The sequence below is a fragment of the Engystomops pustulosus genome, chromosome 6 (assembly GCF_040894005.1).
Source record: "Engystomops pustulosus chromosome 6, aEngPut4.maternal, whole genome shotgun sequence".
NCBI classification, from domain to species: Eukaryota; Metazoa; Chordata; class Amphibia; order Anura; family Leptodactylidae; genus Engystomops; species Engystomops pustulosus.
In genome coordinates this window covers 145,346,491-145,374,058 of record NC_092416.1, presented here as the reverse complement: position 1 = coordinate 145,374,058, position 27,568 = coordinate 145,346,491, and the positions used below count along the sequence as shown (strand labels likewise).

The following is a 27,568-nucleotide window of genomic DNA, read 5'->3' as shown; positions in this document are numbered from 1 at the left end:
TGATAGCAAGTTACTAGCTACCACCTGATCCGCAGAGCCTGAGGATAGAGGATAACATATTCTTTTGTTATAAACCCTATAAGGCTATGCACTTGAAGTTATGTGCATTGCCTTCCTCAAAGGCCACAAAATTGTGAGCAGGGAAAGCAGATACATTTTATCAGGTATGGATTGCTAGTAACAGTCTACTCTTTCATTCACTTTTCTATGTGTCATGTATAGTGTATCCTGTGCAGCTTGGTTACTGTGTATCTTTGAGTTTGTGTGTGCATGGCGGAATAGTTGATTTAAACCAATTTTTTGTCTTCTTTCCTTCATTTGCTTTTAAAGATGTTAATTTTAAATCAAAGATGGAAATTCTACAATGAATTCTTCTGAGCACTGGAACTCGTAATTGTCCCCATTTATAGCTATATAGTTACTAGTGCATAGTTGTAGGATTACATACTATTTGTGTAGGCTTAGATCTTTATTGCTTTTAGATAAAAAGAAATATGTATAATGGCTAGATAGAGATTCGTTTTTTTTGTTTGTCTTAATGTAGGATATTCACGTGGGAAATATCTGCTATTAAAAAGAAAATATTCCTCTGTAACCTGGTGAGAATGTTGGAAGCCAATTACATGTGCCACGTTGTGTGGTGTTCATAAAATGTGCTGCTAACTTTGCTTGCCTGCTGGCTCCCCATCTCTGAGAATGGCTACGCTGAGTCATAATTCTTGGTGTAATGAATATATCATTTAACCGCTTCCTGGACAGTTGCCAAGTACTTCATGCACAGTACTGCACATGTATGATTCCAGACAATTCTAATCATGGCTGTTTAACCCCTGATAGCAAATGTGGCATCTAAGTGGGCGACAGGAGGAAGTCCCCCATAGAATAAAGTTAACCTATAAGTTGAATTAAAACACACACAGACAAAAATAACTATTGCTAATTTTTTTCCATCTTCCATAGAAAAAAATTATAAAAGTAGCTAGGTTGTGTGAACCAAATTCAACTCATCCAACAAAAAACAAGCCTTCACACAGCTACCTTTCTGTAACTGTTTGTATTTATGTTGGTTAGTCATGGACAGGTTAAAGAGTAACTGAACATTTTTGAAGCTGTTTTTTTATTGCTGAAATATATATAGAAGGTGATAATATTAAACGTTGTATTATACTTCATGAAGGAAGGCAGCTTCTTTTTGCCTAGTTTCTGCTCTTTCTCCTGCAGTGAGCAAACCCTTCTGAGCTCCACCCACTTAAGGCAGATAAGGAGACTAAAGATTAACTTTATCCATCCCTAGACAATATGATGATTCCACTCTATAAGAAAATGAGGCTACCCAGTGATGGTCTGCAAAGTCATTACACACATTGGGGCACATTTTCTAAGGCCTTTGCGCCAGTTTTCTGTTGGACATTGCACATTCTTTTTTGTGCAAACTGCTTGCACATGTATTCAAGAAGTGTCCAAGACACATATGTGCCGCACGCAACTCATTTGTGTTGCAGCTGCACTATACCTGATGCACATTAAAGGGCGTTCCATGCACCACATTTATCATGCAGAGTCTGGCAGTAGTGTGTTGCACTATATATATTAAAGGTGCACCAAATAAAAGTTGGTGCACTCTGTAGGGAGCAGTGCAGGGAGTGCCAGATTCATGAAGAAAGGGCGCCACAAATGATGAATCTGGCGCACCCTGCACCCTACACAGATGCAGGTTGTACTGTTTTTGATAAATGTGCCCCATTATCATGTCCCTTTTCAGTGGTCAGTGGCGAACAGGACAGAAAGCTAATTTATACAAACTGCTTAAAAAGGAAAAAACTAACTACAGTGGTAGCAGCCATAGCAGCCGCTATGGGGCCCACAGTGTCAGGGGGCCCCGTCATCCTACCTGACATACTAAAGAGTGGAGGATGTGCACCATTATATACATATTATGCTGCACATTGTACATATATGTGATGTATATATTCTCTATATGTGTGTATAAATGTGTGATTGTAACTTGCATGTGTGAGTATACAAATATGTATATTTCTTTAGTGAGAAGGGGGGCCCCATGCAGAAGCCTGCTATGGGACCCTGTTTCTCCTGGTTACGCTTCTGTATTAATACATTCACTATTCATTTTAAAAAATGTTTTATTTGCCATCGTCGTCTGGAGGTGACAGCTGTGTAGCTGCTACCTGCCGGTAACTGTCACTGTCTCTTAGAACGCCAGAAGGGTTACACTATATTGTATAACATAAGAAATGAAATAATTTTCAAGTTCCCCAAATGCCAAAAAAACCCTTAAAAATGATCAAAATTCAGTTGGATATATTAAAAGTTTCCGGCAGCTGCATTGGTGGACAATCCTATACCAGGTCCAAGTCTAGCGCAGGCTATAGCGCAGGTGTGGGGCAGGTACACACTGCGCTGGCCCACTGCACTGCCTGGCACTGGTCCATTCAATATTCCTTCATGCCCACTTGCAATATTTGGCAGAGAGCTTGTAGGTCAGAAATCACTGACAAATCTCGAAGCCTTTTTTTTTTTCAAAAGAATTTTGAGGACCCATAATATGTTGATGCAACAAATTGTAAAATTGTAAAAAAAAATATATAAATACAAAATTACTGCAATAGCAATAAAAGTAACAAACTTTTTTTTTTACTGCCAAAAGTGATTGCCCGAAACCAAAACTGGAAAAAAAAAATACTACAGCTGCTTTTTTTTTTTCCATTTTTTATTTTATCCCACACAATTTTTTTTTTTTTAAGAAGTGAATAAAAAAAAACATTATATAACTGTGTCCCAGAGGAAAAAAATGACCATGGTGGTAAGGAGTTAAAGAGGTTTTCTGAGTTAAAAACAAAAAAAAAATTATATTCTGCAGTCTGATGCAATGTGAGGACTAGTGACTTACAGACTTCTGGTTATTGTATGAAGGGTTTCGGAAGTTTCACTGCCGGTCACATGACCGTGTCTCTCAGTTTAAGGTCAATGAAATGTATTCTCTGTACTCGCCTCCTCCCCCTTGCATAATTTAAAAGCCTTTTTAGCAAAACTTCTTGATAGACCCATAAAAAGTTTTAATATAAAAAATATTTATAAATTTATAGTAATGTGAAAAACTGCAACAAACTGTGGCCGGCAGGTCATAGTATTGTTTTACTAAGTCCCCCCAACCCCCCATGCACTGTAGGAATATGTTTTTATAAAAAAAATAACTATTTAGCTTCCATGTGGCATAAGAATTTTCTTTCCTTTACATCTAAGCATGGACTATACTGTAATAATACACGGTCTCGACTTGCTTAAGGTCTTAGAGGACTAAACAATATTTTTAATATTTATACAGTGAATTATTTATAATGTTATATGTGATATACTGTGAGTTATGGCAGCGGCCAGCGCACATGCACAATACAGGCTCTGCTGCAACATGTCCATAAGCCGGATGGGAAACTGTGTGCTGCAGCTCGCCCTGCTGGTAGCTGCTGGAATTGCAGGTCAGGTGACCCATGTTATTCTATTATCCTTCCAGCAGCTTTCAGTTCGATTAATTTTCTTTCCATTTACAGTTCTGGTTCACCTTTTATGCAGTAATCCAGAATTTCGCAAGTGTGAAAGTAGAAATTTGTGAGCAGAAATGTGATAACCAAAATTTTTTGTTTTTATTGTTGGAGTGTACACCACCTTGAAGAATATACACAGTCCGATAGTTCTTTTTTGGATGTGTTTTTTTATTGTTTATTTTTCTTTCAGTTTTTTCATGCACACTTACTTAGGCCCCTTTCACACGGACCTATAAAAACGGCCGTTTGCTACCCGTACTGTACTGTTTTCATACATGTAGCATACAAACATATTCATTTCAATGGGCAATACAGCCATCCATTTAGATGTACCATTAGCAAGAATACATGTTGCATATGTGCTGTATATGGTTGTACACCGTATGCTGCTGTATCTACGTGCAGTTTCCAGGGAGATCAGAACCAATGGGAGGTGCATCCTGTCAGACAGCTATCATTTGGCAGCCCAACATATTTTAGACGGATACAATGACATGAAAATTATCACATATATACAGATTCATACGCACATAAATGCAGGACTGAAGAATTCATACGTTTGTGTGAAAGTGAAGTTCGCCATGTACCGGGAGTCCTGGTTTGTGCCTTATTTGTCTTTATATTTTGTCTGCTTCTTAGGGGTGTAGCAACAGGGATAACAGCTGTTATGGGGCCTGCAGTGTCAGGGGGGCCCCATCATCCGAACTGACACACTAAAGAATGGAATGGATGTACACCATTATATACATATTATGCTGCACATTGTACAGTATAATATGTATATAATATATATGCGATGTATATATTCTGTATGTGTTTGTATCTGTATGTGTATGGTGTATATGGCACCCACTGTATGTGTGTATATGTGATTTGCACATGCTCTATTTGTGTGCACATGTGTATATATAGAGTATATGGAGGAGATTTATCAGAAGTGTCAGAGGTAAAACTGTTCTAGTTGCCCATGGAAACCAATCAGAGCTCAGCTTTACTTCTATAAACACCTATGGGAAAATGAAAGCTGAGCTCTGATTGGTTACCATGGGCAACTAGGGTAGAACAGTTCTGCTCTCAGACATTTCTGATAAATCTCCTCCTATGAGTGTATAAATGTGTGCGATCGTAACTGAAGCGGGAAGTGGGGCCCATTCACAAGCCTGCTATGGGGCCCTGCCTCTCCTAGTTACGCCCCTGCTGCTTCTAGATGTTGGAGCTTGACTTACTGTTGAATTGCGCCCAAAAAAGTAATCTAAAAATGCACAAAACACTTCAGTCCCCGCCACATGTAGGAATTGATATGGGTTACACCATTCAAAGAAAAGGTGACTAAAATCTTAAAAAAAAATCACTACTATGAAAACATAATAGCAAGATTTTATCCAAATGAAATCCCCCCCTCCCCCCCCTAATGATAAATCTATGGAGTTCTGAGGGAGCAGGGAGAGGGTGAGACTGTGTAACAGTCTGTACAGCCAGATCACAGAGCCCTTCTGTCTCATTAGTATAATTTTAAACATTGATTTTAGAAGGAAGAAGGCCATGGATAACACATATAAGAATATTACCACAGTCATGGTGTCTGGATCTATAAGTACTTACTTATTATGATGGATTTTGATGGTAGATTTCTTTTAATCACACAAGCAGTTTTTTGCACAGATTAATTCCTAGAACTTAGTTTATGTTATATGCGAACCAAGCTGGTTGACCAACCATTTGACAACAGCTTTGGCAGCTGAACCAACACACTTTTAGGCCAAAAACACATGAACATACTATACAGTACTGTGCCACGGATTGGTCTCTAAGCATCATAGTTATATATGACGTGAGGAGCTACGACATAACCTTAAGACAACAGCGATGTACTGTATCATGTTTTCAGTTTGGCACTATTGTTCTGTGGGGAAGTAGGGACTCCTTGAATCCTATATTACTATGATGCTTTTTCTCAGCAGAGAATTTTAGAGTTACAACCTAATAAAACCTATTTACCTACTGTACCCGCCAAATGAATAAAGGCGAGGAAAAGATGTAAAAACAAAGCGATATGGTGCCACTAGATTGTCCTGCAGATAATAACCCCTCGTATATCTCTGTAAATGGGAAAACCAAAAATACATGGCTTGTGGAAAGCTGGGAGTAAAAAACGGAAAATGCAAAAATGGAAAAGGGATGGGTAAGGAAAGGGTAAAACAGCTTCTATGGGGGAATGTTTTAAGATGCGGCAGCTATGAGCCCATTGAGGTGCCACAAATACTAAGAGGCTTTGGCCTGTCGTGGCGAAAGGGGGAAAAGATTGTATTTTACTGGTCATGCACCAGAAAACTGACCTACACCGCCTCTCTTGCTCTATAACATGTTGCCTGCAGAATGGACTGCATTTTTTTATGGTGACAGATTCACTTTAACAGTTTAGAGCTGTGATATGTGGACAAACTTGTGTTTTATATTGATTTCTGAAGTTTTGGCTTAGCGCCCTCTACTGATTGGACTGGAAAACGTCATAACTGCTGGGAATGGAACTAAAGGGGCTGTCCACTTATGGACAACAAATAATTGATATGCCTCAATAAGGAAAAGTCATACAATTTTCCAATACACTTTCTATATCAATTCCTCATGGTTTTCAAGATCTCTGCTTGCTGTCCTTCTATAGAAAGCTTCTATGGTTACTTCCAGTGCATAGAAATTTGTCCATGGTCTGTAAGCAAACAATGGGGCAAATTTACTTACCTGGTACTGTCGCGATCTCCAATTCGGACGGTCCGACGAAGATGAGGTCCGGTGCGATTCACAAAGCTTGTGCGCCCGAGTCCCTGCATCCGTCGATACCCCGCCGAGGTCCGCCGGAGTTCACCTTCTTCTTCCGGTTTTCCGACGGAAATCGTCGGAAAACCCGAAGATAATGCGCTCTGCCAACCCTTAGTAAATGAGCCCCAATGTATTCGCTGTGTCAATTCAGACCAGCAAATTTTGTGGCTGCAGGAAGGGGAGGAGCTTAAAAGGATAGTCCCATTTAATCAAACAAATTTTTTTTTTTTTTATAATGCATAGTTATACAATATTCCAATATTTTTTCTCTATCAATTCCTCACAGAGGAATTGATACAGAAAGTATATTAGAAATTTGTATAACTTTTCATCATAAAAACAGTCACATTAATGGGAACAAACCTTTAACCTTTGCATTGAAAAAATTGGGTGAATTACGTACTCAAGTTCTGTAACAGTATTTTTACCAATGATTGAAAGTATTTTCTGGTATTTTAGATTTTGGCACACATATCTATGCAAATTCACTGCATATTTTTGTGACCAAAGGGAGACTTTGGATGTGGTGGATTTTTGAGGGTTAAACAACCTGTGGTCTTCATACGGGATCTGCCTAAGCTTCTAACTTGCTGGTTTGATGCGATGGACCTCTGTTCAATTGTTTATTGGACTTTCTGAAAATGCTCTTCCTGCCATGAGGTATTGCCGTATTTCCCATAGGAATGAATGGAAACGTAATCTGCCCCTATATACGCCTGTATATACGGCCTTTTTGTACAGTCTTGTGAATGCAGCCTTAGACTAAGCCTTTGCACAAAGCAGTGATGTCTTGGTGAATGCTGCAGCCAATCTTTAGCCTCAGTTACATGTATGGCTTGAGACCATAGAAGCCAATGTGGTATTGGGTGTGGGATTTATCGGGTGAGGATTTTTTATGCCATTGTCATATGAGATCTTGGAAAAATCCTTTAATGGGGGTCTGCTGATACTTGTTCCACTCTGGTTTCTGCATCACTCCAGTACTTCCAGTTCTGTTCCATGTGTGAAAGAACCTGGTTTATCCAATTAAGTGGCTTACTTGGATTGTGGGATGTCATTTCCATTATCCAATGGATTTCACTTTCTGTGTTGTTCCTTTGTCCAAAGAGGCCACTCATTGCATGAGGAGGTACCAGTGACCCACCCTCACTGCCCCATAGAATCTTTGGTAGTACCAGAGCATTGTCACAACCGGTAGATGAAGTATGTTTTCTATTTTTGCGCCCTAGGTGTTTTCCATTTTAAGGGCAGCAAGGCGGCTTATTGGTTAGCATTACATCCTTGCAGCACTGGGGACCTGGGTTCAAGTCCCATCCAGGTCAACATTTACAGAGAGTTTTTGTAAGTTCTCTCCATGTTTGTGTGGGTTTCCTCCGGGTCTGCTGGTTTCCTCCTACACTCCAAAAACATACTGGTAGGTTGATAATGAGCCCCATTGGGGACAGGGACCGATTTGGCAAGTTCTGTGCAGCACTGAGTAATCTGTGTGCACTATATAAATAAAGGAATAATTATTATTAATTATATTTTCATTATCAGTCACTGCAGTCTTTACCCAAAAGCTTCAGTACAAACTGACGTCCACAGCCCTCAGTGTGTAATGGGCTTTGGATAGTGGTCACTTCCCTCAACAACACGGGGTTAGTATCGCACCATCTCAAGTAAATATAAAAAAAGTTCCTTTTACTTATAATATCCAAAGAACAGAACATTTTCTCAATTAGTCATTGTAATAATTATTGTTTTTTTTAGAGTCCTAGTTTTCCATATAATATCGGCGTAACACTGAATGATATTACAGATGGAAGTAACATAACTACTGTCACACTATGAACAGGAATACACAACTAACTCCTGACATCTTCTCATCTTGTGTCACATATCTCTCATGCATGACCGGCAATGCTTAGTATGCGTAAAAATCGGACCATGCACACCTACAGTTACTTACATTATAATCACAATTTATAAGTGCACTCGTTTTATTGACTCTTTTCTGCTCTATTGGTTTCCAGATATTTTGCCTTGGACAGGGCCAGGGGTTATTACGCAGGAAGACGACTTCCTATTCTACTTGCCCAGTGTTTACTGCAGTTAGTCGCAGGGCTACAATGTTAGGAGCCAGCAGAGATGAATAGATTATCGGTCCAGAGTGCTCAGCTAATTATATTGTTTTTCCTGTAAGGTATAGATCTCTTTGGACTTGAGGAACAAGGCAGCTAATTAATGAAGGAATTATTCTTGATGTCTAGTAACTCTGTGACTATGACTGTGGCTGACCACATCCCCGGTGGACCTCTCCGCATTCCTTCTATTGGTTCTGTTCGAGTCTCTCTCCATCTAATTACGGCAGCACCAGTTGCCAGACCTGTCACCCAAGGTTTGTGCTCCAGTGAGAACTTGATCACTTGAGCAGGTTCTTAGCTGTCATCTTAGCTTGGATGTATGAGACATGCCAGGGATAATGTCCCTTGCATTGCATCCGTTCTGTTAGTCCTGCAGTAAATGGATATTCATGATCACATTACTATAGAATATTATCCCACTGGTTAATATAGTGTGATAGGTGTCTTTGAAGGGAATTGATGAAGTGATAACCATGTTAAGAAATTACTTTGTGTACGTGTCCATCACATTACAATCAGTGGAGCAGCTCTTATGCCTTCTCGCTGTGGAATAGATGGATCACCCCTGTGATGTGTATAAAGTCATATTTTCCTATTTTTATGACGTGAAGTCAAGCCGCTGCACAATTCTGAACTGGAATTTAAAGGAGAGTTATAGTGCAGACATAGGGCGACACCGTATAAATAAGAGCATTTATGTGCATGTTTTCAGGTCTCTGCGTGTGAATGGGAACATGTCCACTGTATTTCTCATTCAGCCAGAAATATTTTTGTGTTATCCCTGAAGCCACCTACAGGCTATGAAGGGTATTGTATCCTTCTGGAATCTTTAAGTAAATTCTTGATTCAATAATAATAATTCCTTTATTTGCCCTATATAGCGCACACAGATTACTCCGCACTGCACAGAGCTGCCAAATCGGTCCCTGTCCCCAATGGGGCCCACAATCTAATCACCTACCAGTATGTTTTGGAGTGTGGGGGGAAACCGGAGGACCCAGAAGAAACCCACGCAAACATAGATAGGACATACAAAGTCTTTGCAGATGATGACCTGGATGGGACTCGAACCCAGGACCCCAGCGCTGCAATGCTGTAGTGCTAACCACTGAACCACCGTGCTGCCATAGATTAAGAGAATTATCACTTCCATTTCCTGCACAAAACTGTTTGAATTTTAATATTTTACTTTTCAACATCAGTGTTGGCTTCCCCAGAATTTGTAAAGGTCTACGAAATTTGATGGCATTATATAAATCAAGATTATTATTAAGAACAATGCAGCTTGCTACTGACATTTGATATCGATGGTGTGTGTGTGTATGTGTGGGGTCACATATGTATAAGTCCCATTGAATTAGAGTAAATCCATGTGGATCCATTTATATTGAATTGCAAACCTAGAGAAATCTGAAGGACAGATTTGGATTTATGTGACAGAAAGCTGCAGGGTTTTATTTTGCTAAATTAATCCATGATTTCTGAAAATATAGTAATGGGTATATGTGTATACACATGACAGCTGATATGGCTACGGTGGCATGGAATGTGTTGGTAATTTGTAAGCAAATTCAATAAAACCTAAATACTAAATTGTACCTTTCCAATATACATAGTCTGGAGTTTAAGCAATAAATGTGTTCTTAACATCCCGTAGATGAGGAAGCGGATGGCGTCATACAAGGGCCGGACAGTTTGGATGATAACCGTAGCCTGAGTTATGGTACAGCTTCTGATGAAGTTTCTCTTCCCTCTGACTACCTGGATGAAGGTAAGTGACCTGGGCTTTGTACAGTTGTCCGTTTCATTCTGCCCAATTAAATGTGACACCTGAGAGTGGCAAGACTTTAGTTTGCTATAGGGCTGTGTCCACAAAATATTACATTTAAAGGGGTTGTCCAGTCTCGCTGAGATCCTCACCATTCTGCTATGCTATGGATAGGGGCTAACTTGATGTGAACGGAGAACCCCTAAATGACACGGCCTAAAACGACCAGACCTTTTTATGTTTTTCCAAAAGACATAACATTAGAATTTATTGGATATGGGCAAATGAGGGATAGGGTTAGATTTGCGGTAAGATTTGTATTTTCCAATGGGTTCATTCTTTTTGAACACTTTCTATTACATTTTTTTGAGGTAGGAGACACTAAAATTTTTATTGTTTTTTTATTTTGCACTCCCTCCATCATACCGGTATAATAATGTTATATCTGATTGGCCAAGGTGGCAGTAGCAATTTTCTGGGGGGGGGGGGGGGGAGTTACATATTTACTCCCTATATGTATAGGGAATAAGGGATATTTGTGTTATTTTTTTTAAATTATATTTTTTAAACTTTTATTTAACTTTTTTTTACTGGGACTTACACTGGGGATACCTTGCTCTCTCATACAGTACACCGCAGTACTTCTATACTACAATGTATTGTATATGTCAGTTATTTACTGATTGGGATTTACGGTTCGAGCTGACACTCGTCAGTGGACGAAATAGATGGTCCTAATGTGGCAACGGGCCGCTAATTAGGACTATATATTTTGACCTGTGTTGCTATCCAGTTACCTGTGTTTCTATGAGGCAATTATTTTGTCGTTTTATGACTCGTACATTTAGGCCGCGTTCACATGTTGCGTTTGAATTGTGTTCTGAAAACAGTGCAAGGGTGTGGAGGTACTGCTGAATACAGATGCTTTTAGAACTAAACTCTTCCACTTCCAAACAGCTGCTATTTACCAAACCTATGTGTTTAGGTGTTCGGGGGTTGCTCCTCCTCAATGCATTTGCGTTTCAAGATGCAATTCAAACATAATATGTGAACGCAGCCTTAGGCTACATTCACACGACATTGTGGCCACCGTACCGTAGCACGGCTGACACAATGTCTGCACCAGGGAGAGGAGGAGGGGGTGAGCGCTACTCACTCCCCCCTCTCCATAACCATGCATGGCACACAGCGCCGTATTCCGGGCAAATATAGGACATGTCCTATCTTTCTCCCGGCTACGATACGGTGCCGCATGTGTGCCGCACCGTACCGAGCCATGCGCCCATTGCCGTCACATTCGATGTATATATACGTCGCTTGTATATACCTCACCCTACGGCCGTGTGAATGTAGCCTTGGCGGTTTAAATAAATGCAATTATGATTACATGGGGCACATACACTGTGGTCATTTTGTTTGTATTTGTTCTGAAAACTGCTTCACGTTCATTGCAAAGTTTGCAATGACTTGAGTCAGGAAGTAAGAGTATGTATCCTGAACAGACTGAGGCCTAACTGATGGCGCTACATTGTATTGGATTATTATGATGTGATCTACTGTGCCACACTCTAACGGGCCGGACAGTAGACCTTAGGACAGGCCAAAAGTCATAGCATCATATATCTCCATGATGCAGTGAGTTCAGTTCAGCCAAGTCTGGCATACAGACCACGCTTCCCCTACTGGACAGATCCTTCATTTGCGAGATGAGAGATTAGGAGGAAACCTGGACGCATTTGTATAAACATTAGTGTATTTTAAGGGTTACAGATTCTTAGTCAGTTGGGTAATCTTCTAACGACTAAGGTGGTAAAAATTAAAAATGGTACAAAAATAACACTTCACCAACCGGCCATCCAGATGTCTGCTCTCGCTGGCTGCGCTCATTTCCGCTGCTATCTGGGTTGTGTCGCATGGTGAAAGTGGTTCTTTAATTACGAGCATCAAGCACATAATTGAAGTTGTTTAGTATACGGCAATGAATGAGAAGTGAATGAGTTTGGTTTTTATACCTCATAAATGGCAAGTAAAAAGGCACATTGCCTGGGGTCCTGACGTGTCTGTGCTTATTTTTAATGCTTTAAAAACAAGATGCTGATTTTTTTTTTTTTATTTGACACTAAACTCAGTGAAGGTAGTTTTATTTAGCAGAGAGCAAGAGATGTAGTGCCCCCTTGTGGGGATAGCAAAAAAGTGCATGCTGCCTGAAGAGGATGCTTCTATGTGTGAGATGAAAAGGCACTCATTATCTGAGTCATTCATTACCCGGGAAATAGATTACATAGGTTTTTAGGCGATTAACGTAAAAACGCTTTTATTACTTTTTTAGTATGTAATATTGTCTTATTGTAAGTCGGTATGCAAATAATCCAATACCAAACCATCTATAGTGTATGTATCACAGGGCAAAATTGTACAATAATACATTTCACGCTTACATTATTCTTCTCTCTCTGTATATATATTTATGTGTATGTGGTTTTTGTGTGTGGATTGTATATAAACACACAGCCCAGGCTTATACACAGATAATAGAGTTAGATAGAAATAATAGATGATAGAGAGTGATAGAAAGATGATAGAGCTGATAGAGAGATAATAGATATATAGATAGACAACGAGATATAATAGAAAGAGAGCGATAAAAGATAGAGATAGATGATAGAGAGAGATGGAGAGATATAGAGGTAATAGATATAGAGATACAACAAGGTATAATAGAAAGATAGAGAGATAAAAGATAGAGATAGATGATAGAGAGGGGTAATAGATATAATAGAAAGAGATAGATGATAGAGAGAGGTGATAGAGAGAGGTAATAGATATAATAGAAAGAGATAGATAGATGATAGAGAGAGGTGATAGAGAGAGGTAATAGATATAATAGAAAGAGAGATAGATGATAGAGAGAGGTGATAGAGAGAGGTAATAGATATAATAGAAAGAGATAGATGATAGAGAGAGGTAATAGATATAATAGAAAGAGAGATAGATGATAGAGAGAGGTGATAGAGAGAGGTAATAGATATAATAGAAAGAGATAGATGATAGAGAGAGGTGATAGAGAGAGGTAATAGATATAATAGAAAGAGAGATAGATGATAGAGAGAGGTGATAGAGAGAGGTAATAGATATAATAGAAAGAGATAGATGATAGAGAGAGGTGATAGAGAGAGGTAATAGATATAATAGAAAGAGAGATAGATGATAGAGAGAGGTGATAGAGAGAGGTAATAGATATAATAGAAAGAGAGATGATAGAGAGAGGTGATAGATATAATAGAAAGAGATAGAGATAAAAGATAGAGATATATGATAGAGATAGATAATAGATATAGAGAAAGGCAGAGATATATAATAGAGAGAAATATAGAGAGCGATAGATTATAGATAGATATAGTATGTATGATTTTATGTATGTTTGATTAACATCTTGTGCTATAAATATTTTCAGTTCATTGTATCACTGTACATTACATATTTGGACACACAATATACATAAATAATTAGGTTACTCTCCCATTTGGTTTGCTACATCTAATAATAATCCGCTGCCTTGCTGCAGATCCATGTCTCTTCTAATTGAATTCCCTATGTAATATAGAGCATTAGTCAGAAATGAGGAGGAGTGTGAATCCCTCTAAATATCCACTGCACCAGACCTAAATACATGACGCTCAATGAATTGTCACATGTGGAATATAAAGATACCGGATAATTCACATTTTTTGCCTCTTATTTTTTGGTGTTGTGTCCTTCTCTTTCTATATTGGGGCTCAACGATAAGAACTTTGTTTGACCTTTTTAGAAAAGTTATCCGTCGGTGGCATTTTGTTGGTCACCTGACTCCTGGGATAATAGCTTTTGCATCTAAATCTATTGTTTTATATTAAATAAAAGGAATAAATCTTTATATAGCACCATCATATTTCTCAGTAATTTTCAAATCCAGAGAAAATAAAACATTACAGAGCAATAACCTGGCCGGATAGAGCAATAGGAGTGAGGGCCCTGGTCGCAAGAGCTAACAATCTATGAATATTTGTGTGCGTTCTTCTATCCTGTGAAGCTTACAATCTAGTGCCTTGTGTCTGCTGTATGCAGATTGCAGATTGGAGGTTATTTTCTTGTGTCACTATAGTTAGTTTGCATGGATGTATGTACGGATGGATCAATTACTTCTTGCTCGTGGCTTGGTTTTGTATTTATTGTGTTGCTTTTCTTGCTGTCCTCAAATGCCGGAGCATCTGTGGCATAGTGTTTAATTCTTTCCTGAAACCAGGTCTCTCCTTTCGGGCTAATAGCACCTTGTTCATTAAGAAAATGAATGGCTTCATAGGAGACGTTATTCAGTCCTTGCTTCACAAGGGCCCCTCAGACCGATTGTATCAGTTGGAGCTCTGACAAATTTCTCCAAAACATTCACACCCCTGTAAAGTTTTAGGTTCAGCAGCTGGCTAAAGGTTGTTCCTGCTGCAGATAAAGGCATCTAACAGTCAATGGCCTCATAAATTATCATCTCTTTTTGCACATTGCTTCTTAAAAAACATACAAATCTCCCCTTATTGGGAAAAAGGAGCCTCAGTCTTCATATTTCCTATGTTCACTATGTATTTAAAAAAAAGAGAGAATTTTCCTCAATGCTGGGGCACAATCCCTCTGGGCATTTTTAGGAATTCTTCAGGGATTTACATGGAATAATAAAGCCATTTCATCTGTTAAATAGCAGGCAGATCATTTAATGAAGCAAGAAGCCATTCCGAGCAAAGAGCCTGTCGCCCAGTAAATACATATTAACCTGGAGACTACAATTGGTCAGCAGCAGAAATACCTTGTTAACCATTGATTGTGCCGCCGCTATTGTTTTAATGAGTTAATTTGAACTGTGACACGCCATCAAAAAAAGAACAATACAGAATCAAGTTGACACTTTTTTTTTTTTAATTAACATGGACCAGTATATAGAACCATTTTAATGTACTTCCCAGAGGCAGTGGCAGAAGTTAATGGGGCTGAAAATGCATTCTGCTATGTCTGCAAAATGCAATTCTTTCACCACTTATTTGCCTTATTTGAGTAAAGTTGGTGAATTTTGGGTCCAAAATGTGGGCGCCATGGGTCCGCCAGGCAGCATGGTGTGAGATGTTGACATGTTCCAATATAGATGACATCCTAACACACGTATGTGTGTCAGTTTCTACTGCACGGTAACTGATAGCCCCAAGCCGGCAATAACCCAGGTCAGGAAAAAGGAAAATGCATTATTTCATTATAATATAAAGCACTCGGAGCGCAATAAAGAGAACCATTCCGCAATCTGTTTTTCCAGCAAATGTTTTATTAAGTAGCTTGTTCTGTAGCCCGCTGCTGGACAAACTTGCTCCGTCACAGCGAGAAACATTACCATGGAAAGTAGATCCGAAAATGAAAAGGAAATTTCCAGCGTTAAGACGTGGTATGAAGAGTTCAGAGTTCAATATATGTTCACACATGCAGCTTTCACCTTGCAGAGAAAGGAAGCCGCAGGTAATTGGGTCAACCCCATGATCATATATCTTATTCGGAGGGGCGCTGCAAGAGAGGGTTCCGGCTTGTTGTGAAATTTGTCTAAAAGCAAAGCACAGTGAGCCCCGCTAAAAGTAATGAGTTCAAAGGGTAAATGGAGTTCAAGGTTCAGTCCCTGTTCATCTCTCTACTTTGAACTTTCTCACCGACCGAATTCTTCCCCAGTTGCGGTTATGTAATTTGTAATAGAAGAAACGGACCGTCCCAAAACCTTTTTTTTGGGTCATTTTGCCAAACTTTGCATATAGATTTATTTTTTTGCTCCTTCTATGCAGCCTATTAACACTATGACCATTGGTTTGGTGGTGGAAGCCACGCCATGAACCCTGGGAAATAACAAATCCGGCTTGCGAAACTGGAAATTTTATGAGGGATGAAATACTGAGGCGATGGCAGAGTTGGAAGCAGATGGGGAACAGGCGAGCACCTGCTAGCCGCACTGTATTATGGTGGTTCTCCAAGCTCTTTCACTGGCCCAGATTTGATAGATGTTTATTTGGGCCTTTTTTTGTGCAAATTAAAGCACGACTCAAAAGAAGAAGAAGAAAAAAAAAAGTTTGTCTTGTATATGACTTTGCGTTGCCAGGTGGTGTAAATAGGAGAGTTGGTGAACTCTTTTTAGAGGAGTTATTATGCGACATACGAGTTTCAAACGTTGCGTTGTCCTAACATACTGCTTCCTTTACATCCACCTCATCAAAACTGTGTTTTTCCAAGAATTTTTTATTTTATCAGTTGAAGGAATAACATCACAAGTATATTAATTGGGTTGAAGGGCATTGAAAGTTCAGAGTTCACACTGTGTTTATGGCAGTCTTTTCCTGCTGTCCCCTCCACACCCACGCACACTCACTGTTTACTCAAGGACCTTGCTTTTTAGAATATATTTTTTATAGGTGACTGGTCCTTGTGAAACCCTGTTGGGAGGCTGAATAAGGAGAAGTTGCAAGAAGAAAAAAAAAAATGTTTATGGCTTGTTGGCGTGTAATAAAACGTCTTCGGTTATCGGGTATTTATACTCAAATCAGCCTCTCCATAACCAGATCTCTTTGCTTCTCTTCCTAATGGGAAAGGAGTCTGCCGTTAGCAGCAAGTTGGGTGACACTCGATTTGTACTGTGTGACGGGAACAGATGGGCTTTCTTTGTGAAACTCCGCCTGTATGTAAATGTGAACGGAGTTTCACCCGAATCCATGCATGACCTGACCGTGCACATGCAGAGGGGAGGGCTGCTGGTGAAAAGGGATAAAAAATGGCCACTGGATGCTACCATTGGCAGGTCAAGTTTACTCTCAGTCTTTCAGTTTTTGCACATTTGAAACTGAGGGATTTTTTTTTCTTGTTTATGTTTTGTTGCCTTAGATTATATTGTTTCACCTGCTTGTGAACCCAACATACACTCTGTTATATTTATACAATATAAAACTCCTTTAAAAAAGAGAAAAATGTTGAAAGTCTTTTTTTTATTATTATGCCCTAAGTGTATTTACTGGTTTGTAGGTTATGTAAGTTGGCCAACCTATTGCACTTAAAATAACAAGAAATGTTTGGATTTATAGATGATATTTCGGTCTTCTGTGACTGTAGAGGTCCTGATGAAGCTTCTAGTGACATGATCTCACACATTAATTGTGGTCAGTGCTTATTTTATCATTTTGCAGCAACAATAAAATGTTCTAAGTCTGAAACTTTTGTAATAACCTTCCTTTAATGTTTTTATTAGCCCAATAAAATCGTGACCTCTGCCAATGAGTGCCAGTTCCTCCTCACCCCGTGAACAGGTTCTTTCTAGTGTGAGAAATTTTGCTGACCCTTGCACTTCTATATTGACCCCTGTTCTCATGTGTGTGTGTGTGTTTCTTTTGGTTCATGTGTTAACATAGGGTCTTCTTCTGTCACATTTTAAGGTACAAAATCAACATGTAATAAGTTTTAAACTGTAATATATGTAAAAATCAACATATAATGTAACAGTATAAAAAACTCTTAATGATTGATATTTCTGTTCTGAAGAGCTCACCATCTGTTTTGACCTGACTTTGAGCCTAGGTTATTTTTATATACTGTTTTGCAGGGTTCGTTCCTCGTGTGAGGGGGCCTATAGAAGGTTTAGCCTTTTATTAGTGGCCTGCCATCTATAAAATGTGTTACAAACATAACATCCTTTAAACAATACAATTACGTGACATTCTTAATGGAGTCTTTGAACCCCTGGCCGTCTTCAGTCATTTCCTTCTTTGAACGTATTTGGGAAAAAAAAAGACTCCTCAAAGACATCTGTTTGCATAAATTGTGTAGCTACATGTGATTAGAATGGGATTTATCTAGATTTTATATGCATGGTTTGCTGTAAATTGAAATAAATGGTACAGCAAGCTTCTACCCGGACATATTGGTTTTTCTTCAGCTGTGTGAACTTTTCACCCTGGGTCTGAGCCGGTCACACTTTGACCTGTCTGAACTCCGCTGGTTAAACCATGTCTTCAGAGTTGACCTCCTTCTGCGGAAGCTGATTTTCTGTCCATCTTCTTTTACCCTCTCACTTGTTGGTCTGACATGATGGACAAGCTCATGTGTAATAGCATCCTGTAGGAATTTCAAGGTTTCTTACAGTCAAAATAACGAATTTGTATATGTGGGCTCGCAGATCCAAGATGTGGAAAAAATCCCTGAGTGTTTTGCTCAAACACCAAACCCCAAGTGGGAGAACGTAGGTGACTTTACTATATTTGGATGCAGTTTAGATGTTTGCCTGACATCAGCTGTTTTTCTTTGAATTCAGTTATATAGAGAGTATTTTTTATACTTCGAAACTCTCTAAGAAACTAAGATTTCCCATGTGAGTTTTACTGAAAATTTCTTCTGTTATAGAAGAAATCAGGATAAGTAGGCATAGTAAATTCTGCTCTGGAGACTGGAGGTCTTGGAGCACTTTAATAAGAGATATGACTGGTACTTTATACATTGTACAGTTTAGTATGCTAAGCGAAAGTTACAATTTTCTCCCCATAGTTACAAGTGTATGAGGGATAGTACCACTATGTCACATCAACATCTGTCAAAACAGGAAGGACACTCTACTAAGTGACCATATATTACATGTGACATAAACATTGGAGCAAACCAATAAAGTATCACATCCCGTATACAAAAGTCAAACCATTACAAGACTTCCACAGATTGATGTGGTGATAGTGTTGTATAGTTCATAGCTGTAGGTGATTTTCAGGGGCAAGCCAATAAAACCACATAAAATTCAGATAAAAAAAAGAAGGGTTGGATAGTTCAAAAACTCTGCATACAGATATGTAAATGATTTAGCATTTAGACTTGAGGGCTTAAAAGTAATGATGAGCAAATATGAACCCCCATTGTTCAACTCTGCGTCGAACATCGCTGCTTCAGGTCTCCCAAACCAGAACCTGAAGTTGGGTTTTGGCTCACCCCCCTCCTTTCATTTAACACCCACAATTGGTGCTAGTGTAAACGTAAAACACCATTTTTTCATAGGTTGTCACTCCCCGATAATGTCATGGGAACCACAATCCCCGAAAAAGTGGTGGCACACCTTTCCCATTGCCATTTAATTTCTGCTGGGACCATCATTTTGTGTTTCGAACATTACTGGGTCCGCTCATCACTACTTAAAAATATTTTCCCTAATGTCCTTTGTCAAGGTTCTCAAAGTCTACTTCTGGGTAGTGCACCTCATGGTGAGAGATCATTGACTTCTAGACAAGCCTCTGCAAAGCACTTGACAGACTTCAAGAGGAGATGTGCAGCATTAGACTAAAAGAAGCAGGATGAATCTCATGTGCCCATGCTCATATGTGTTTGGAGCAGTGGTTATGTGAAGACGCATATGTGGCCCAGGCATGCCATGAGTAGAGAGGAATGTTTTATCAGCAGAGAAGCTCAGGCAGCTCCCACAGTTTTGATGTCCACCATTCATTTCTTACCCCTTTCATTGGCTGGACCATTCCCAGGCGCTTGGCAAAAGAAGATTTGGTGTCACTCTGCCCATTACGTGTTCTTCCATAAACAGCTAGCCATCATCGCCTATGTTTGCAGTGGTGTCATGAATGAGAAACCTGGACTACTATGAACTAGAACTCTAGCAAGGAATCAAGTTTGGGGTATACAATGGTCAACCTCATGGTGAGTGCATGAAATCTTGCCTTTGCTGTGGAGTGATGCAATGATCAACCGCTGGTGTAATAGAATGAGGAATCATCACGTATAATAGTTGGTCATTTTTAGTGGTGCTAGGAGGAATATTGACAACACAGGTAGTGAAATGCATCCTTACAACAGGGGGCTACAGCGGGATACATTGTTCTGCTCCTCTCTCTTCCGTGAAAGTGGGAGGATTAGTGGACATCGGCAATAACTAGTGATTGGCTTATGCTGAGGTTCAGGTGTTTCCCCCAGTGATGTCACTGTCTTTATATGGACAGTGAAATCACTGTGGACCTCACTCCTGCTAAATGACTTGTATCAGTGGTGGCCTACCTATGGCACGGCTGCCCGAGGCTGTACTCTGTGGGCACCCGGGCCATCACCCAAACACACCAGACAGGACTCAAAGAATCTTCCTGCAGTTCCAAGCAACTTAAAAGATGCTGCTTTCAGTCATATATTTAAGTGATACTTCGCTACTTGGGTTTGTAGGAAGAGGGAGAATGAGCAGACCGGGCCGAATTATCTTTGGAAGACCTTCTGCTGGTCCCACAATTCTCTGTGTACAGAGGGACACTGGAAAGAAGCTAAAATGATGCAAATTTTCCATCTTGTCCTCAGGAGGCCAATATAATCGAACGTTGTTGAAGAACAGGGAGCAATAAGTTACTGCTTTAATTTTTGGTTGGCACCTCGCAATGAATAAGGGGGGTTTTGGGTTGCAGTTTGGGCACTTGGCCGCTAAAATGTTTGCCATCACTGACTTATATGATCAGTGGAGGTTGGGGACAAATAAAATACTTTGTATCTCTCCCCCATTGCCTCCAATGGTCTCAGCCGAGAGTATATGTCGCTCAGCAGGAGGGAGCAGAATGGAAAGACAGTATTCAACGTATACATTGCAGGCAGAGGCAAGAAGGATTTTTCTGGCTGTCAGTAAATGTCTATGGACATGCTCCGCTTATATACTGGGAGCTTTCCTGGCGTATATGATGAGCAGATCCCAAAAATGTGATGTGAACCTAGCCATATGTCTATGTGTGATTCCTTTATGTTAGCAATGTTCAGGGATATATTTTAATTTATCCTGCAGTCCATTATTATGGTCACCAAACCCTAACTTCTCAGTCTGTACATAAGACAGATAGCTTACAGTTGTCCCTAGCAATACAGGCATTATAACAAGGTTTCCAGCATAGAGAAAAAAACTTTTGTTGAAATGATGAAAATAAGATTATGTATACTGGTCCTGTTCTTTTACATTTTACTGGGCGTTTTGCAGAGACAGGTGCACTTACAAGATTGCAGGAACAGGAAAAAATTAATGAGTTGTCACATTAACTGAATCCGACCGTATATCTTGTAACGGTTATTGATGATCTGTCAGTGACGCACCATCTATGGCGACTCAAGATCCCATAAACTTAAGCAGATACTTACATTCCGTTTAGCTTGAAGTAGATTAAAATTACTTCATATGTTTTACTCTATGCGGTGTTCAGTTAGTATAGTAATTGCTTATAAAAGAGTAATCATTTCATATGGCATTTATGCCAACAAGTGATTCGTAACACCTAAATAGTGTATGAGGCTATTGGTGCTGATATTACTAGTATACATTGCAGAAGGAGACATATGATTGTGATTTCTGTCACTTGATGTAGTCTTCCGGATAACACATCTCACAAGACACCGCAGTCAGAAAACATTCATTTACCCATACTATGACCCTGTGGGTGGCTGATGTTGGCAGACCATTCCATGTGTCTCTCTAAATAAAATATAGATGATGTGTCAGTATTACGTTATTTCAGGCACCTGTCCATCTTGTGCCATAAGTGAACGCTTCTCACACAATATTTCTCCTTATGTCTAATAAGAATGTAGTCTTTGTTATCTCTCTATTCTGGTGTACTTGGCTTTATTGGTGACTTCTAGAGGAATATCAGGTCTGATGTGTTCTTTAAATTCTGAATAGTTTTTATAGTTATCCCTGTAAAACTATATCCAGCTCCTTAATGTTGGCTCATGTGACCCATTTAAGGGAACCTGTCAGCAGAAATTGAACTAATCGACTACTATCAGTTTCTTGTGAAGCAGTTTAACACCTTCCAGATCATGTTCCTATTATGGACATGTGTGGTGGCAATATCAAGGAAATTCACTTTGAAGTGTATTGTAAATTGGTTGTAGAAAGTCAAGGAGATGGAGAGTTTAACACTGAAGTCAAGCTCTCCCCACTTCTGTTTGACCCCTTCACTGTAATTAGTGGTGTAACTAGAAGCTGATGGGCCCCAGTGCAAAGTTTGTCCCAGGCCCCCGACTATAATGTATGGTTTATAGTAATAGTCTTTTCATATGGAAAGTGACACCATAAGGGCCCCCTAAACCTCTTGGGCCCAGTTGCAATTGCAACCTCTACACCCCCTCAAGTTACGAGTGGGAGAGCTTGACTTCAGTGCTGAACTCTCTGTTCCATGGTGCACCTAGAGACCTGATGTCTCATCAGAAATTGTCACAAATGCACTTGACTTGGAAAAAAACTGTTGTTTCTTTATACAATTTCATTCAACTTTATTTGTGACAATTTGACAAAGTTTGCACAGTTCCCTTGACAACCTGAAACGTGAACAGTCCGACAAAAGTGAGCAGCGCGACCCTTAGTAAATGAGCCCCTATGTCTTCATGTATTATTTTGATAGGTTAGAAAAAAAATCGGAACTTCTTATATTCTTCATAAAACAATTCCTGTATATTTAAAGGACATCTACTATGAGACTACCTGATGGTAGATGCTTAATACTCACCTCCCCGTCCCCATCTGTAATCTTCTTTTAGTATGTTTTAAAACCTAAAATATGCAAATGAGTCTGAGGCGCTCTGCTGAGTGTCTCTAGGCTCCGCTGCAAAGGATGCCGGCTCTCCCTCTGCAATTCATGCGCTATCCGCGAACATAGCAAAATGTAAACGGGAATGCTATGATCGCGCACTGTGTACACGTGCCAGTCAGGCCGGGTGGCATGAATAAATTACTTAGTGGAAGAGCCAAGAGGTGCTTAGTAGAGCGCCACAAGCTCATCTGCATATTTAATTACCCTTGAAACACTAATTTAAAGGGAACCTGTCATCAGGAGCCCTTTTTCTGGCTTCCCCCAAGTCCCCATCGGGAATAGTGTGCACATTGCCAAATTGTTTTTATAAGAAAACTGTCATTTTCTATTAAAAAGAAAAGTTAGATTAAAGTTTACCTTTCTCTCTGCAGAGCAGTGTTCTGTGGCCAGTGAAGAGTGCCCCCCCCGCCCCCCCACTTTTAGGTAACCAATCCGTCATGCATCTATTTCAAAAAGGAGGGATATGTGTGTTTCTTAATTTGAAATCTATGCATGATGGAGCGGGTAGTGGGGAAAGCACTCCTCACTGGCCATTCCCATGGGACACTGCTCCAACTAACTTTTAATTTTATCGGAAAAAGTTATATTATAAAAACACTGTGGCAATGTGCTCGGTATTTTCTATGGGGACATGGGGGTGCTGGAAAAAGGGCTCCTGATCACACGTTCCCTTTAAGGTGGTAGTGATCAGTTAGGGCTAGTTGACATTTGCACCCAGGCTTCTGCTTTGCAGTTTCCATTAATAACGGATTACAGGCGGTCCCCTACTTAAGGACACCTGACTTACAGACAACGCCTAGTTACAAACGGACCTCTGGGGACTGTCTGCACTGATAGATCCATTTTTTGTTTTAAAAGGACTTGTTATGGCGTCTGTTAGTATACATTTTTACCTCTTCGGTCATTTGAAACGATAGTTTGACGTAAACTGCTGCTTTTTATTTCAAAAGTAACGGAAGGCAAATGGAAGACTCCTTTCTGTCCTATTTTTTTTTTTTTCAACTGAATTTTTTCGGTCCTATTTTTAACATTGTTTTCTATGGATGATAGATGGTCTTGATTTGTATCAGTTTGTAACTTCAGTTAATCCTTCTATATTTTTTTTTAATACTGCGTATGCTCTGAATTTCCATTACAGAGTTTCAATGCGACCTCTAGTGGTCAAAGCAGAAGGATTTAAATAATGGCTATAAAATAATGAAAAACACTAAATGACGCTAATGAGACGCATTAAAAAACAGATACTTTAATGGAAAAAAAATTACAAACAAAATGGAATCATTAACGCAGGTGTGAACTGGCCCTTAGGATCATTTTGGCTACTGAGTATTTCTTGACACTCATATGACCGTTCAGTAAGCACAGCCTTGTGAGATTCTGGCTCCAGGGATACAGGAGCAGGGTGGTCCCCAGTTTAGAGCAGATCCCCTGTTTTCAGTGAAATCACATAATAAAAGAACACATTGGATTTGGTTTCCATGTGGGATAAAGAACAGTTCCTGCTAAGTGTTTTTTCCCCCCCCTGTAATCTCTCCTGCATCTTTTAATCAGGGAGCGCTTTCTTCCACCATCATTAGTAATGTATCGTCTTCCTGCCTTTTGTGTGGTTTTGTGCTGCTCAAAGACACCAGCCTCTTGCATCATCTTCTCATTCTTGACTCTGCTGCTCCCCATCTTACTCACTCCAGAAAAACAATGCGATTAATTTTCTCCAGCGCAATCATGCATAGATTTAATAAGCATCCAAAGGTATGATCAGTGTGTGCCGTGCATGCCAAATTAATCCTCTCTTGACTTTTTTTTTCCTCTTTGAATCTTAATGAATTGAAGAAAAAAAATGTTTATTAAAGTGAGAACAGTGGAGGCACAGGCTCCACATCTTTGGTTCAAAAGTTCACTCCGTTCCCCAAAGGCTCATCTGAGGGAAGGGAGAGTGTGCGCATCTGTTTTTCTCTTTAAAAGGAAAGGAAAAGCCGGAGTCTTATTTACTAAACACTGCCTTTCATGTTCCCATTTCCTGGATAGACCTGGAAGAGGCGCTCACACAGGGGAACGTTGAAGGACAGGGAAGCGGAGCCCGGAATGGGACAGTCGCAGGTGCATGTACCATACTACCAGTAGAAATGCTCTTTGTGACCTTGAGCAATAGTGAAAAATATGCTCACGTGTCTACCCTGAAGCACTGTTCTGGAACAGGAAAGCAATGACTATATTGTAGGGGTTTTCCCATATTCATGGTGCTGGTGTAAAAAAAAATAAAAAACACTGCTGTGGTTCCCAGTTCTGGTACTTCTGGGTTTAGACCCTGTGACTACCTGGAAATTCTGGGAGATCATATGATCCACTTCATCCAATGCCTGGTGTCCTTATTCCATGGAAGGAAGTGAATTCCCTTGGGATACGGAAGTGATGTGCCATGTCCAAGGAGTCCATTCAATGGATGAAACAGGTCCCATAACCTCCAGGCCTGAGCCAGAGTGGAGTAAGTTTGCCCTTTTTTCTTACCTCAGCCTTGGGGTCATCAAAAACTCCTTTAAATTTCCAGAACATTTGTACATTAGCATCAATCCACCATTTCTGCTGAAACATATTACAAGGGAATTCGGGTACATAATTGTTGTAAAAAGATCATCAATCAATTTATTCACAAATTCAGACTTGAAGAAAATGATAACTGTCCTTTGTATTGCTGCTTCTCCTGGGAAAGAGAAAATATGAAGCTAAGCAGAGTCAACAGGAGCTCAAGTAGCTCATCACTTTCCTTTCAAGGCTTTATACCAGCAATCAATGGGTTAAGCCCCACTAAACAGACATTTATGGTATATCCTGGATTATGTCTTATGTGTCTCTTCAGATACCTCTTTATGTTCTTCCATCAGGCCATTCACATCTCCGTATACTGTATACACTGTATAAGTCCCCACTCACAGAGCAGTGGAATAACCACCGGTATCAATAGATAGAACACAGATAAATTCCAAGGCCTAAGTATGCGACTTAAAGGGGCAATCTCAGTCAACTCCATAGAGTTAAAAAGAGCAGAACGATCATGCGCGGCCGTCTGCTCCAACAATCTCAGGGAGCCATGAGGGGTCTGGCGGAGGTACCCCATGTTCTCGTGCTCTGTGGGGGTCTGATCACTGAGACCTCCACCAATCAGCAAGTTAGTCCCTATCCTGTGGATAGGGACTAACTTGTTTTGTGGGAAAACCCCTTTAAAGGGAAAGTGGAAAACCACAAGGGGCCAGTGGCAAGTTAAATAAAATAAACTGTACTTCATGAGGTAAAACACATTCCTGTAGTCATGGGACTGTTGAAGGTAGTCAGTGGTCTCGGCAGTCACGGGGGCAGGAAAGGTAATGTAACTTCTTTACATCACCAACCCCTTCCACCCCTGTAACCATTGAGAGATTTTCCAGCAAGGGCCTAACTAGGAGAGACAGGGCCACATAGCAGACTTCTGTATGGGGCCCAATTCCCACTCAAAAATATACATATTGCACTCATATATACCCACACATCAATATACCTATATACATAAACATACAATTCTTCACTCATATACATACATTTATATACTCACATACACATTTATATACTCACATACACATTTATACACTCGTTCACACATATGCACACATATAGAGCATATACAAATCATATATACACACATATACAGTGCCATATACAGACATACAGTATATATACACATATACAGTATATACACACCATATAAACATACAGCATATACATATCAAAGTTACACACACGTATACAGTATATATACATCACATATATATTATATACATATTATGGTGTACAATGTGCAGCATAACATGTATATAATGGTGCACATCCTCCACTCTTTAGTGTCAGATCGGATGACAGGGGCCCCCTGACACTGTGGGACCCATAGCGGCTGCCAACACTGTAATTATGCCCCTGTTTTCTAGGAAACCAGAATATCCCTTTAAATATGTGGCAGATTTCTCAAACAACCTGAAAGTTGATAACCAATGTGTGTCACGATATAAATGTAGTGTTTTCAGTACAATGATGTGGGGTTGTATAGATGCAATGTGGATCATGTCATGTAGAAGGGAATATCTTTTACCCTCCTAGTATGTGCACAGATGTTAAGGATTTAGCTATATTATGTATGAATGGATGTATTGTTCATGCCTAAGAGTCTTCATATGTGTCTAGTACATAAATCAGACACATGGAAGATGCGTAAGGATGAGCTTTAAATTCTTTTCTTTAGAATAACGGAGTGTCCCCAAAAGCAGATACCTTTTGACCAAAACACATGTTGTTACTTACTTTTTTTTCGGTCAAGACACGTTCAGCAATGAGTTTTACCCCTGCAATGCATTCCCAAACATAACCACAGTTTAATACATTTGTGATATAGTAATAACATAAAAAAAGGGAAAGTACATATGTCCTTGAAATCAACCTCTCTGCAGTACAATGTTTTTGTAATAAATCATCAGTAAATAATATTTTAATGATAAATAAATGTGAAACTCAATCTCCCCGGCATTAGCTGGGAGCTAAACCCCCCACTAACAAAATTTCGCCACAGTAAGCAGTCAGAATAAAGGGAGGGACGAGCCGGACAAATTGCTGCTTGAATGTTCATTGAAGACTGCCCAGTAA

At 39.7% G+C, this 27,568-nt stretch overlaps 1 protein-coding gene across 2 annotated transcripts in view; it reads left to right on the top strand.

The window, feature by feature from the left end:
* Positions 1–27,568, top strand: part of SKAP1 (src kinase associated phosphoprotein 1) — a 199,512-nt gene that overhangs the window by 20,794 nt on the left and 151,150 nt on the right. Inside the window, exons 1-2 of one of the 2 annotated variants that reach the window (XM_072111627.1) lie at positions 4,624–4,807; positions 10,161–10,274. In XM_072111627.1, the coding sequence (XP_071967728.1) occupies positions 4,768–4,807; positions 10,161–10,274 (154 nt within the window). In that variant the 5' untranslated portion in view covers positions 4,624–4,767. Of the gene's footprint in view, positions 1–4,623; positions 4,808–10,160; positions 10,275–27,568 lie in introns of those variants that run through there. The other variant, XM_072111626.1, reaches the window with a different exon arrangement.